General features: G+C 29.6%; 5 protein-coding genes and 2 pseudogenes across 7 annotated transcripts, besides 3 other annotated features; 6 read left to right on the top strand and 1 right to left on the bottom strand.

The window, feature by feature from the left end:
* Window positions 1-507: part of a mobile genetic element that runs on past the window's edge.
* Window positions 508-1260: 753 nt separating this feature from the next.
* Window positions 1261-1845: a mobile genetic element.
* Window positions 1846-2621: 776 nt separating this feature from the next.
* TVAGG3_0707360 lies at window positions 2622-3491 on the top strand (annotated as a pseudogene). The gene has a single exon. A coding segment is annotated over exon 1 (870 nt).
* A 98-nt stretch (window positions 3492-3589) lies between these two features.
* On the top strand, window positions 3590-4552 carry TVAGG3_0707350 (annotated as a pseudogene). Its single transcript has one exon. A coding segment is annotated over exon 1 (963 nt).
* A 265-nt stretch (window positions 4553-4817) lies between these two features.
* Window positions 4818-5171, top strand: TVAGG3_0707340 (uncharacterized protein; the record flags this gene model as incomplete). The annotated part of the gene is made up of 1 exon (XM_051243621.1): window positions 4818-5171. A coding segment is annotated over one exon (354 nt), but the record flags the coding sequence as incomplete, so codon positions are not given.
* Window positions 5172-5314: 143 nt separating this feature from the next.
* TVAGG3_0707330 (uncharacterized protein) lies at window positions 5315-5818 on the top strand (the record flags this gene model as incomplete). The annotated part of the gene is made up of 1 exon (XM_051243620.1): window positions 5315-5818. The coding sequence occupies one exon, from the start codon at window positions 5315-5317 to the stop codon at window positions 5816-5818; it is 504 nt and encodes a 167-aa protein (XP_051090207.1).
* Window positions 5819-6041: 223 nt separating this feature from the next.
* Window positions 6042-14718: part of a mobile genetic element that runs on past the window's edge.
* Window positions 7372-8203, top strand: TVAGG3_0707320 (Prim-pol domain family; the record flags this gene model as incomplete). The annotated part of the gene is made up of 1 exon (XM_051243619.1): window positions 7372-8203. A coding segment is annotated over one exon (832 nt), but the record flags the coding sequence as incomplete, so codon positions are not given.
* On the top strand, window positions 8527-9684 carry TVAGG3_0707310 (uncharacterized protein; the record flags this gene model as incomplete). The annotated part of the gene is made up of 1 exon (XM_051243618.1): window positions 8527-9684. One exon carries the CDS (start codon window positions 8527-8529, stop codon window positions 9682-9684), a length of 1158 nt encoding a protein of 385 aa, XP_051090205.1.
* TVAGG3_0707300 (phage tail repeat-like family) lies at window positions 10221-11402 on the bottom strand (the record flags this gene model as incomplete). The annotated part of the gene is made up of 1 exon (XM_051243617.1): window positions 10221-11402. The coding sequence occupies one exon, from the start codon at window positions 11400-11402 to the stop codon at window positions 10221-10223; it is 1182 nt and encodes a 393-aa protein (XP_051090204.1).

The following is a 14718-nucleotide window of genomic DNA, read 5'->3' as shown; positions in this document are numbered from 1 at the left end:
AATAAACTTTAAAAATTCATGTCTTACGAAAAATTAAAACTTAGTTATGTTTATTATTTTATTTTTTTATTTTGTATGAAATGAGCGTCAAAACTAACAACGTTAAAAAATTAGGATTCACAAACGAGGAAATAAAGGATATATTAGAGGAGGTAGGTTATGAAGTTGATAAATATTATTTAAGAAATTGTAAAAAATTCGCGGAGTTATTAAATGATTTAGATTATGATGGAAAAATGAATAAAGATGATGTTATAAATTTCTTATATCCCACATCTGAAGAAGAAAAACCTAAAGAACCTAATGTTTTCCCCGAATATTATGAAGAACGGATTAAAGATGATGAATACAATGAAATTGAAAGACTGAAAAAAATAAGAGATGAAATAGATGAAAGAATTAAGGAATTAAGAGAAGTTGAAAAATATAATGAAAATGAAGTAGAGGGTTTAATGAATATCCCAGCTTCAGAATCAGAAGTTCAGAAATCTCATGAAGAAAGATATAAAAATTATGTCTCAGAATCAACACAAAATTTATTAGATGGTGAAATAGACGAAACACTTTCAGAAGAAGGTACTAAATTTATTCGTAAACATAAGTTACAATTTATTGATAATGAAGAATACCCCTGTATCCTACTTTCACCACCTTTAGATTCCGAAAAATTCAAAAAAGCTCTTAAAAACGTGACATATGCAACTAATACGATTAAGAAAGAAGATCATGATATTTACACAAATTATTATTTAAATAAATGCACAGGTGTTGATAAAGTTTTTGATTTATTAGATAAAATATCAAAAGAAACCATTGGAACCTATAAAATTTTGTGTGATTGTGGTTTCATTATTGAAGATACCAATAATGTTTCATATGAAAGAACAGCACCGAAGGAAGACGAAGTGGAAAGGTCTATACCATTCGTTATTAAGAATATAAAAGATATGAAAACGTATAAGCATTATATTTATTCATTTATTTCAGAAAAAATGGAAGCAACCCATAAAACATCTTCTCATCATTTTATAGCTATTCATACATTCCTTTTCAAAGTTGTGAAATTAAATAAGACAGGAATTAGATTTAATGTATCAGGGTACGCATTCTTGAGTAAATTAAAATGTATTCGTCACGTCGCAGATGATAAAAATTTATGTGTTCTTAATTTATTTTATGGGTTTTAAAAAATAAACTTTATTTTTATTTATTTTTTAATTTTTTATTCTTACATAAATGAACAAAAACGGAACAGCTAAAATGAATGATAATCAAATTAGAGCAGAAGGTAGAAGGTTATTTAAACGCTTCTATAACATTCCTGATGGTGCTAATCCTAAAACTCGTAGAAGCTATTTAAATGAAGCAATAGATGCATATGAAGGGTTTGACATTTCATCAGAAAGTGAGAGATTAGCGAGAATGTTAAATGTTAATATTGATTTCTATTATTGTGATCCTCAACCAGAAGACGTGGACATAAATAAGGTAGACTTTCCATTAGTGGAATCAATAATGATAGATCCAGAATTTGAAACAGTAAATATTTTATTAACACAGAGTCCATGTGGAAAACTTCACGCTGACAGAATAACAGACGTTGAAGCACTCACCGGCTATAAAGTTTGTCCATATTGTAAAGAAGAAGTTTATTCTATCCGCGATGATCCAGAAAGGAAAAACCAAAGAAGATTTTTAAAGCATTGTGAGAAATGTAAAGAAAATAATGGAAGATTAATTCAAGACGTTCAGTTGCAAAAGACACAGCAACCATATGCACCACATATTACGAAACAGAAGATATATCAGTGGTTATTAGCTCACAATTTGCAGAAATATTTATAAACCGACAAGATATTATATTACTTTTGACTTTGAAACATTAGAGACTAAAGAAGAATTACAACTTTCTGAGTGTGCAACTTTGAATGCTTACTTAAAAACCATTCATGGTATCATCAACGGTTAAATTAAATGATAAAAACATATACGAGGAATTTTTGCTTAACTTCGAGTGATTCTTTTATTTCTGATTGGATTGAGTTTTTATTTTCAACCTGTTCATTAGTTGTTGAATCAAATATGAGTCAATACAATGAATTATTGAAGTCGCAAACATTAAATGAAAAACAGAAGGAAGCATTTAAAGAACTTCTAGATGAGGAATTCAATAAAGTGAATATCATAGGTTTTAATTCGGGAAAGTTTGATTTAAATTTAATTCTTCGTGATTTAAACACTGCAAAATGGAAAATAAAATCAATGCTGGGTTCATCTTCACAATTTAAGCAAATCATTGTAAAGAAAACAAACGTTCCATATGAATTGAGATTTATTGACATCAGAAATTATATAGCGGGTGGGACATTAGACCAATTCACTCAAGATTTCGGAAACAATAAATCACGTGTTAAATCCTTTTTCCCTTATCAATTCATCACGTGGGAAATTACGAAGAAGAATTATATAAAGTGGAACCATTCACTCAAGATTCATTTTATTCAGCATTAACTCAAGAAACTATATCAGATAGTGATTATCAAATATATCTCAATGATGCTAAAAATTTTAAGAATAGATTAGAATATTTTATTCATTATTGCAATAAAGATGTTGAAATTATGATTGACCCAATCGATAAAATTATTGAAGAAACATTTGTTTATAAAATTGACATGCTTCATAATCTTTCTTTATCATCGAATGCTTCAATGATTCGTTACGCTTTAGCATATAAAGACTTTAATCCTAATGAAAAATATCCTGAGGAAGAGATAGAATCAAGTTTTGAATTAACGAAAAAGTATTGGAAATATAAAATTGAATCATATAAGAAACAAGATGAAAAAGCAGAAAGAGATACTAAAAATAATGTTTCAATGGATGATTTTCAATACTATCACGATTTAATCCTTTCATCTAAATGCAAAATGTGTGGTAAAGCGTTTACATATGCAAATAAACCAACATTGGATAGAATCGATAATGAAAAACCACATACCAAAGAAAATTGTCAGTTAATGTGTTGTTATTGCAATGTCGTAAAATCAAATAAAGATGAAGATGTTCAACGTTTAAGAATCAATTTAAGAAATTATGCATTAAAAAATAATTTACCAATGACTTTAGATTCAGTTGAAGCTTATCACATTCTCCGTAATGGAATTACTGGTGGTCTATCAAATGTTCAACATAGAGTAAATCTTAAAGGAATCACGCACATTAATAAACTTTCATATAATCCAGAAACTAAAACTGTATCAAATGAGGACACCACCAACATTATGACTCATTTCGTTGGTGTTGATTTTAATTCATTATATCCTTCATCATTTTCATCTAATCCTCATGATTTCATTCAATATACTGACCATAAAATGTATATGCCGGGAAGATTGAATGGTGTTATCATTTGTGATACAGCAACAAAGAAAGCAAAAGCACTGGGAATAATTAGAAGAAAAATACTTTATTCGTGGCTGAAGTAAAGGGTCACATTGATGAAAAATACATTAATGATTACATAAACTTTTTACCGATAATAAGAAACTTAGATATTATCACAGATGAAAAAACAATTGGCAGTTTTATGTATAATTACATGAAATCAAACAATCTACCAGTTGACCAGAAACAGAGGAAATTAACTCAGTTAGCATCAACACACAACCAATATCAACCATTTTCTTCTTATTATCTTTGGTATCTAATAGACAGATTTCATTTTATCATCGATGATATTCAATCAATTTTAACATTTACTAAAAACACTTGTTTTAATGAATTTGCGAACGAATTTATGAACGAAAGACAAAAGGCTGAATTAGAAGGAAATAAAGGAAAAAGTTTATTTTGCAAGATTTCACTTAATGGATCATATGGTTACGATGCAATGAATACACAAAATTACGCAAAGACTAAAATAATGAATGCACAGAAGGCACGCGTTGCATGTATGTCAAATAAGTTTAAAAACATAAGAGAAATAGGTGAGATACATATCAAGTGATGCTTAAAGATAGATTTTATAGATGTGATACATGTTTACAAGAGGCATTCTTCACTTTAGATAATGCTAAATACTGGTATTTGGTTTTCATTTATGATTTTATGTATAAATGCTTGAATGTTAATCGTTTTCATTTCATTGAAGGTGATACTGATTCATCTTATTGGGCAATCGCTGGCGATCCAAATCTTCCTAACACTCAAGCATTTCAAGCAATTGTTACCGATAAACAATTTTATGATAAAAACATTTTCAAATTCGCACCATTTGATTTCTTCTGTTTTGATGAGAAATTTAAACCTAAATTAAAGAATAAAGCTGAAGAAAAAGCACATGAGAAAGAAGTTATTGGGTTTAGCAATTGAGAAACAAGGTGATAACATGGTTGCTTTATGCCCTAAGTGTTATACATCATTCAACGGTTCAATTGATGGAAGTGATTTTAAAAAGATTGCACAAAAAATGAAAGGTGTTAGTTTACGACAAAATAAACAATTAACACCTAAAAATTATTTGGATATAATAAATGATAAAGTGATATTTGATGGTCAGAATATTAATTTACAACTTAAAAACGGGTCAATGACTCGCTTAACAATCGGTAAGACTGCATTAACAGGAGCACACACTAAGGCTGTATGTTGTGAAAATGGATGTTGTATGCCATTTATTTAATACAATTTAAAATTTTATTTTTAATAAAATGCCACAGAAGAGACAAAAGGAACCAAATCGATTTATACCAAATGGTTTTAACTTTCAGATTCCAAATAATCAACCACAACGAATTTTTCAAATCCCACCACAGCATCAACAGCCGCAACAACGACCACCACCACCACCACAACGTCAACGGAGAAGAACATTCACCCCTGAAGAAAGAAATTTCAATAATTTGATGCGTCAACAAAATCAAGGTTTGAGATTTTATCCGGGCAGTAATGGTATACATATAAGGCATCCAAATTTAGATAGAAGATATACCGCTGAGATTCATATTTTACCTAATAATACGGTTAATTTTGCTGGATTTTATGATCATCATCAGGAAATCTGGACTCCACCATTTGATACCGTTTTAGAAGGAGGAACCGTTAATGATGCGATTCAATATGTAAATAATGGTTTTGATACTATGATTCAAAGAGGTGGCCACCCTTAAAACATTTATTTTATTTTTATATAAATGGATAACGCAGATTTAGAAAATTTAATTGATGATTTAGTACTTAATCAAAATTTTCTTAATTATTATGAATTAAAATCATATCTCCAAAAACATAATAAAATATAACAGGTGATGATATGGATTATTATTATTCGTATTATAAAAATGAAATTTTGAAATATCATGATAAAATAATTTCTAAAATTAAAGACAAAATTAAAAATAATGAATATACAAAGGGAAAAACTAAATCACAACTTAAACAGTTGAAAGATTTCAAAAATAAAGTATTAACAGAAGAAGATATTGATGAATTATATAAATTATATAATCCTGAGCCGCAAAAGCCAAAGGAACAAAAACAAAAGAAGAAAAAGCCGAAAACAACACCAAAAGAGAAAGTAGCAAATGTTCAACAGCTAAAGGTGCAAAACGCCCAGGTCCTTCAGACCATAAATGAAGCACAAGCTTTAATTTATGATTCATTAGTTAAACCATATTCAGCCCGACTTTTAAATGAAGATCAACTTTTGGAATTCATCCTTCAACATAAACTCGAAGCGGGAAAGTATATCAAACCTTTATATACAACATATTTAAAACAAATGAATAGAATACATCCAGAATTAATGAAGGAATGAAATCCAAAACTTCATCATCCAAAATCAAAGCAGATAAAATTAAACCACTTGCAATACCAAAACCTCCAACGACAGTACCTCCTCCTTCAGTTAATCCTTCATCATTCACTTTATTATATCCATTTCAAACATTAAAGAACAAAAAGATTTTAAAAAGGATTTCAAGATATTAAATAAACCAATTGACCCGAAAATTCAACCGTTAAAGGAAAAATTTAGTCGCCCTTCATTTGCTCCATATCCATATTCATACGAAATCGATCATCTGGAATATTCAAAAGGAAACGTTACTTATTTATTGACCATTAACATTAACACTAGATATTTATATTGCATTCCGGTGAAAGGGAAAACAGAACAGGAAACAAGAAGAGCTATACAATACTTACTAGATCATGAAAGAGTAGATAATATCAGGGGTGATGGTGATAAAGGATTTCAGGCAGCTATGGCTCATTATTTCCCACAAATTAATTTTTTCTTTTCATCCTCTCCATATACGTTTCATAATAAAATAGTTGATGCAGTAATGAGAACTCTTAGAGATGCGTTAGGGGTTAACGGCCGGATATACTGGGATGGAAATCATGACTCCATCATACAGCAGTTAGTATATTATTACAATAATACATGGCATAGAACTATAAACATGAAACCAGTGGAAATGAAAAATGATATTTCAAAAGAATGGGAATATATTAGAAAGCAAATGGAAAGGTTGAATGATGTTAAACGTGAACAAATTAATTCGGGCTCATGAATTTTAAACAAGGGGATAAAGTTTTGATTCATCTCGATTATGGAAAAACTGATAAATCAATGACAAAAAGAAGACGAAGATTTGACACAATAGCTGAATTTGTTAGATATATTAACGGCAATGCATTAGTTGAAGTTGACAATAAATTAATAGAAATTCCGATTTATTTTATTACTCCATTATATTTAAATAATATTTAATTTTTTTATTTCGTAAGAAATGAGTGACAACAAAGCAGCCAAGAGTCCTGACGATGAATATAAAAAGAAACTAAACAGAATTAAATCAAAAATATGCTATTACAAAAAGAAGCCGCAATGCGGTGGGGCTGAAAACGATAAAGAGAGGAAAGAAATAATCGAAAAATTAGAAACTTACCGTTCAATCCTTAAACTGAGTGAAGCAAAAATAAACGAATTTAATAGAATAAATAAATTGATTGGAAGAGATGAATTTAATAAAGATGAATTTTTAAACTCAATCCAAATTTAATTTTTTCAGTGCTACCATGTTACCATGTGCTACCATGTCAATTATCTTCTCTTAAAAATGATGACAACATGACATTTTGACAACAACACAGGAAATAAATGTTATCGTTTATGTTTTCATTAATGATTTTAGGTTATTCAATAATTAATTATTTTTGAAGAACTGAAGGTGCTACCATGTCAATTAACTTCTCTTAAAAATGATGACAACATGACATTTTGACAACAACACAGGAAATTTGATGCAGCCCAAAAATAAAGTTAGTTTTAAAATTATTTTTTATTTTTTTATTCCTATATAAATGACAGCAACAAACAACAGCAGCAACTTTATCGTTTCTGATGAAAAAGTTATTGATTCATTAGTTGAGGAATTAGTTGTGGTAGAAACTAAAACCCTCAACGAAAGAATTGGTGAAAACAAGATTGATTTACACAACTACCTCAAACATGATGGAGGAAGAGGAAGGAAAACTGGTATGGCTTTATTAGTAAATAAAATATCAAATTTAACGATTATAGATGTCGATATCAATAAATCATACAATGATGAACTTAAAGAAACGGTTAGAAAAGACATTCTATCAAAACTTTCGGATAAAGACGTTATAGTTAAAACCGCTTCAGGAGGTCTTCACATTTATTGCAACACTAATTTCTTCTATGCAGTTTCGAACAGAATGATTAAATGTTATTCCTGCAATGATTATGATATTGATATAATGACTTCTATTGATGATTCAAAGCGTTCATTAGTGGTTATGGCTGATTCAAGAGTTCGCAAGAATGCAACAGAACCAATCAATACATACTCATTCATTCGTGGAAGTTACGATTCAACATTAACCAGAACAGTGAATGATATATTAAATGATTTGAATATTAAGGTAAGAGTTGAACAGAAGAATGAAGAAATAAAGAGTATAATGAATGAAAACAAAGATGTAAACATTGACGATAAACTTGCCCAGAGCATAGTTGATGGCATCAGTGATTTTGAAGTACATAATGACGGTGGAAACATGAATTTAGAAAAAGAAGTTACATTATTCACACTGTTTCAAGCAATTAATTCGTTACCTAATCATTTGATTAATGAAGCATACGATAACGTTTATAACTTCTGCAATTTAACTGAAAATGCAAAAAGTAATTTTGAAAAAGCACGTAGTAGATATGCACATTTAATGACTTCTCCATTTGTTTTGGTGAAGATTCTAAAACTATATCAAAAGGAATATTATGATGAATACGTTTTGCCTTTATTACGTAAGCCAAAAATAACATTTGATATAAAACTTGATGACTCGTTTTTGATAACAGATATTAGACGCAAGGCTGAAAATCATCAGTATAAAAACAGTTCTGAAGTAATTGAGGATTTATCACGTGTAATCCGTTTTGTAGATTGTGGAAATAAATATTTCATTCAAAAGGACTATAATATCCACGACAAAATGAATCAAATATCATTCGTTCTTCAATCAAACATGAAAGAGTCACTCAAAATGATTAAATTATTTAAAGAAGAAGGTAAAACCATAACAGCATGGGACGTACTATTAAATCAATTATCCTCATTAACCGTTAAGGGTGTTTGCTTTAAATCTGATTCCCCAGATGTTTTCTCAACGTTTCAAGGTTATAAATACAACATTCTCGAAAAGCCTGATTACTCAAAAATTGAGATGTTTATGAATTTCATTAAAGAAGCCATTTGTGATAATAATGATGAAGTGTATAAATACCTTCTCGGTTGGATTGCATCAATGATTCAACATCCTGGAATCAAGAATGAAACAGCAATTACTTTGAAAGGACTTCAGGGAACAGGTAAAAACAGATTCACAGACATTATTTCTGAACTTCTCGCTGGTTATTCATGCAAAAACATTACTGAAATAGGTGAGCTAACGGGTAATTTCAACTCAGTAGTTGAAAATAAAATGTTTCTTGTACTTAATGAACTCAAGAATGTTGGTGAAGACAGACTCGCAAACTTCAACGCTTTGAAATCAATTATTACGGATAATGAGATTAGAATTAATGAAAAGAATCAACCCAGAAGAACTGCTCAGAACGTTGCAAACTTCATTTTCGTAACTAACAACGTTTACCCTGTCAAAATTGAAGTTGGAGACAGAAGATACGTAGTTTTAAGGGTTAATGGTAAATTTAAGGGTCAATTTGATTACTTCAAGAATTTAATGGATTCATGCACAAAGGAATTTTATGATAATTTACTGACGTATTTTATCAATTACGACCTTTCATCATTTAATGTACGAATCATACCGATGACTGAAGCCAAACAAGATTTAATTGAATTATCAACAAATCCTTTAGATGTATGGATAAATACACATTATGATGAATTGTGTGCAGGTATGACGTGTAAAAATGCTCTATTCTGCAAATCATCAGACATGAAAGACAAGAATTTCCAAATGAGTATTAAGGATAAATGTGATAGGAAACATAGAAGAATAGACGATAAACAAACATGGTGTTATGTTTTGAAAGAAGAAATGAAAGGATTATATAAACAGGTTGAACCAAACGATAATGAGGATTCATTTACTGATGATGAAATACCTGTAAATGAAGCTTTATAAAGTATGATTTGAATTTATTTTTGCCTTCCTCCTGAACTGTTGTCAAAATGTCATGTTGTCATCATTTTTAAGAGAAGTTAATTAACCTGGTAGCACATGGTAACATGGTAGCACCTTCAGTTCTTCAAAAATAATTCATAAATGCCTTCCTCCTGAACTGTTGTCAAAATGTCATGTTGTCATCATTTTTAAGAGAAGTTAATTAACCTGGTAGCACATGGTAACATGGTAGCAGTGAAATAAAATTTTGTTATCAGTTATTTTATCATCATTTTATTAAGTTCATCTTTAGTTAATAATTTGAATGGATTCGCTAATGTTCCACCTTGAGTCACAACACTTGCCCCGGCTAATTGTGAAGAACCTGGGATAAGTACTCCATGAAATGATTTCATTGGTATCATTAATTTAGAAATAGTTGGCTTAATTAATTTTGTCATTTATGATAAAAATAAAATGTTAAATTATGCCGTTCGCTCTTTTGGAGCTCAGGACTTTCAGTCCGTTCTAAAGTTTGTTTCACAAACATTGAGCGTTCATTGAACGCGGTACCATGCGAATATAGTCACAAATGGTGGCATGTAATCTTTACCCAAGCCTGTTGGATTTGTTGTGAAAGTATGGACATGATTTCCTCCCGGTTCAGTTTGTCGAAAAGTCTTTTTTGCTGAATTGTTATAAGCTGGAGATAAAACATCATTGCCAGCTTCATAGTCTGAGTTGTATAATGGGTGGTCTCTTAATGAGTGGCTATGGTCGCCAGAAAAGTTTGTCGTTCCTGTATGAGTGTGCGGTGGAAGGTTTGCTTCTTTAATTTTCTTCGAACCTCCTGTTTGCTTTGAATATCTAGCACAGTATAAGAATTTATCTACAATCTGCTTCCACGTACCAAAACCTAAAACTGTTGCTGAATTTGTTGAATTCATTGACGTATAAATAGAACCAACAGGATATAATGTTTGAAGTATTTCATTTTTCATGCTTGTAATCACATCATTTACTTCCGACTTCTTTGCATAATTTTCATCAACATAAGTTTTATCTGCTTTAAGGTCTAAACATCCTGAAACCCATTCTGTATCAGCTTTAACTTTAAAAGTCTCCAATGTCCATTCCTTATCCGCCTTCTTCTCTAACTCATCGTTAACATAAGTTTTATCTGCTTTAAGGTCTAAACATCCTAAAACCCATCCTGTATCAGCTTTAACTTTAAAAGTCTCAAATGTCCATTCATGATACCATTCAACTTTTTCTTTAATTTCATTATCTTTTTCATCAACATAAACCAAATTTGCCTTCTTATTTAATTCACTATCCACATATTCCTTATCTGCTTTCTTCATTAACTCACTATCCACATATTCCTTATCCACCTTCTTCATTATGTCGTTTAGGAAATCTTCTATGAATTCCTCATTTAAATTAAATCTTCCAATCTTCAAAACTTTAGGAAATGCATTTAATGCGTAATATCTCTGTTCTTCTGGTGGAATTGATGTTATATCATCCGTTATTCCTTTAATTTTTGAATTCATAAATAAAATTTCTTTTATATTTGATATCATTGCACCACCTTTGCAAACGAATTCGAAATGGCCATTTTTCAATACTATCTCCAAATCTCCATATTTCAACCTTTGCGTTTGTTCTGCCGTCTTTGAATTATATGCATATATGGCGTATGTAATAAGTTGTTGTGGTTGCTGTTGTTTAATCATTTATTATGATTTAAAAATAAATATTTAATCCGTTATCTCATCAGCTATTTTCTCTATTTGAAATTGCCATAATATTTCATTCATAAATTCTAAATCACAATCAAATAGGTCAGTTATTCTAAATTTAATATTTGATAAATCTTTTGAATGAAGAATAAATGAATTCCCGGATAATTGAAACGGATATGATAAAGAAAATGTGTTTAAGTTGATGGATAAAATGTTTTGTATTGATGGGTAAGAGTTAGGGTCTAATGTTTGATGTGAAAATCTCATTGGGGTATTAACTTTATCACATTTTATTAAAATGAAATTGGAACCAGTGTCAGAATACAAAACATCCCCAACATCTTTTTCAAAATTTAATATCCCCAACAATGAACGAAGATGAGGAGTACAAAATTTAATTTTCGGTGGGAATTTAATAAGGTTATTTATTTCATCAAGTTCAAAAAGTTTATCAGGTTTTGATTTAAAATTTTCTTCATACCATACGATAAATGATTCATTTAAATAACTTAAAATCATGTTAATATCCCATTTCGCTATCACATTATTTATATACATATCATACGTTTTTTCATGGTCATCTTTAATAAATGATATATAATCTGAAGGGTCTAAAAGAATGGGATTAAATTTACCACTCACAGAAACGAGAGTAACATTATAAATTCCGCTAACTGTTAAATTTAATTCACAGCTATTATTCGAAATAATATTGATAATTGACATTTTTATTACGATTAAAAATATGGTAAAGCGTTATTTTCCAGTGATAAATAAAACTAGAATAAGATTACCTCAAGAATTCATAAATTCAACGAATAAGAAATTCATTCATGTTATAAATTTTAGTGTTTTCAGAAAATATGAGTCAGTGTCATATTCATCAACAGGTTATATTTCACTTCATTCAAATTTAGTTCAATCAAACCCATATAATGACCATTTCATAAGATTTTCAGATGGTATTAAAAATGTAATTGATAGATTAAATATGAACAGATTGACAATATCGAATTTTTTGGAATTTTGGTTTAAATATCCCGATGGAAAAAAGATTGAAGTTAAAGATAAAGCTGATACTATAACAAAAACAATTACAATGACCGATCCGGATAGTGGGGAACAAAAAGAAATAAAACAAACGATAGAAACTGGTGAAAGGTCAATTATTATTGATTATGATTCAAAGGATTATTATTCGATAATGTTAATGCTTGAATATTAAATAGCCTTAACAAAGAATTTTTCAAGTGATATTTTATATTCATCAACTATTTTATTATAAATATCATTATATGTTAAATGAAGTTCAGTTGTTGTTCCATTCTTTGATATCTTAATTGTGCTAATATCCTTTATAGGATTTATTTTTGCAACTGTTCCGCAGCATGAAACCTCATCATCTATGAAAAATTGAATCTTAACGTCTGAATCTTGAACATCACAAAGAATGGCGATAATGTGAATTAATGATTCATAAGGTAAAATAATTAAACCGGATTGGTCAATTAAATTTATTATTGAATCATAATTATTAATTATTATATCACGGTAAATTTTCATTAATTCAGAATTAATGTCTATTTTATATGGGTTCTCGATGTTTGATGAAAGAGGCGGGGGGTATGTTGGATAAGTGGGAATTTCAACGGGTTCTTTACCGGGTTCAGATAAAATGATTGGGTCTCCATCTTCTGTATTTTGCTCCTCCTCCTTTTTCGGTAAGTCACGAGTTAATAAATTTGGTTGAGTTGCTGACCTTGTTAATTCGGGGCTAACATTACCTTTAACATTTTGAATAATTCGTGATTTATCATCATTTACGTTATAACCAACCGTAATTTCTGCTTTTGCGTTAGTGTTCTTTTGACTAGTGAAACGTCTTCTCATTTATATTCGAATAAAAAAATATATTTAAACTTTTATTTTGCTGGAACTTTTGAATCTATTATTCCCTGTATTTGTTCATGAAGTTGATTTTTAGCTGTTTCATCGTAATTAATAGACCTAATATATTCATTAATTGCATTCTTATAATCATCTGATTTCTCAAATTTTCTTTTATCTGATTCCTTAACTAAATCATAAGTTAAACCTCGTTGCTGATATAATGGTTTCTTAATTAAATCTTTGAATGCTTGAGATAAAGCGCCTGATGCAATTCTTGCTACTATAATTGGTTGGAAGTGCTGTTTAAGTTCATCTTTAACATTTGCAAAAACTGGATCGAATAAAGCAACTTTAAAGAATTTCTTAGCTGAAATTTCGGTCTAATATTTGCATATTGACCATCAAACTGGTTAGAATATCGTGGTAATCCATCCGGTCCCTCTTCAATAGCATTTAATTCTTCATTGAAATAAGAATATGGATTATACGGTATGAATTAATTGGACCATTTTCACCTTCTCCAATGTATTGTTTAACAGCTTTTCCATTTTCATCAAATTGCATAGGATAACGTTCATTATATGCTTTACGTTTAGGATAATCAGATATAGTTAATTTATAACCATTTATGACTTTAATATTACCTTGACCATCAGTAACGAAAACTTCATTTATACCATCAGGTTTTCCATTTGGACCCGTAATGTCTGCTTTGTGTGCTTCCCAATTTGGACCTTGACGTTTGGCATATGCTTGAGCTTCTGGTAATGTTAAAACGTTTCTCATTTGTTTAACATCTTTTTGAAGACCAGCAACAATATGAACTAATTCTTTCATTCCATCAGGAACTTTCATAGTTCTATTATATGCACCCCTTTTGTTTGTTCCTTGTTTTAATGGAACCCGTAGAAGATTTGCCATTTCTGTCATGTTTAATTATAAATAAAAAATAAAAATTAATTATAAAAAGTTAATCAAATTTAACACTTCCTTTATTTAAATCAACTATTATTTTTCCATGTTCACCTAATTGCTGATATTGTGTGTAAAGTTCATTAATGCTCATTGGTAAATTCACTTGATAAAGCATAACGTTTCAACTGTTGACGACTAAACCCACTGAAAATGAAAAGTGTTGATAGATTTGATTTAATGTTTGTGCTTAATGCTTTGAAATATTGAACAGCCATAAAGAATGAACACTGAATGTGTCGACATTGAGTTAATAACTGATTAAAATATGATTTCTCATTTGTTATTAGTTTTGATTTCACTGCATCATCTAGAAAAATGAGTGAATGCAAAAATTCTCTATCAAAATTTGAAATAGAAAGTGTTTCAAATAATTCATCCCGTTGTTTATCAATAATTTTATCCTCTAATCCTTGCTTCTTGATTGTATTATATAATTCTTTAT

The sequence above is a fragment of the Trichomonas vaginalis genome, chromosome III (assembly GCF_026262505.1).
Source record: "Trichomonas vaginalis G3 chromosome III, whole genome shotgun sequence".
NCBI classification, from domain to species: Eukaryota; Parabasalia; order Trichomonadida; family Trichomonadidae; genus Trichomonas; species Trichomonas vaginalis.
The sequence above is the reverse complement of the archived record's forward strand: the minus strand, read 5'-3'. Positions and strand labels throughout refer to the sequence as shown.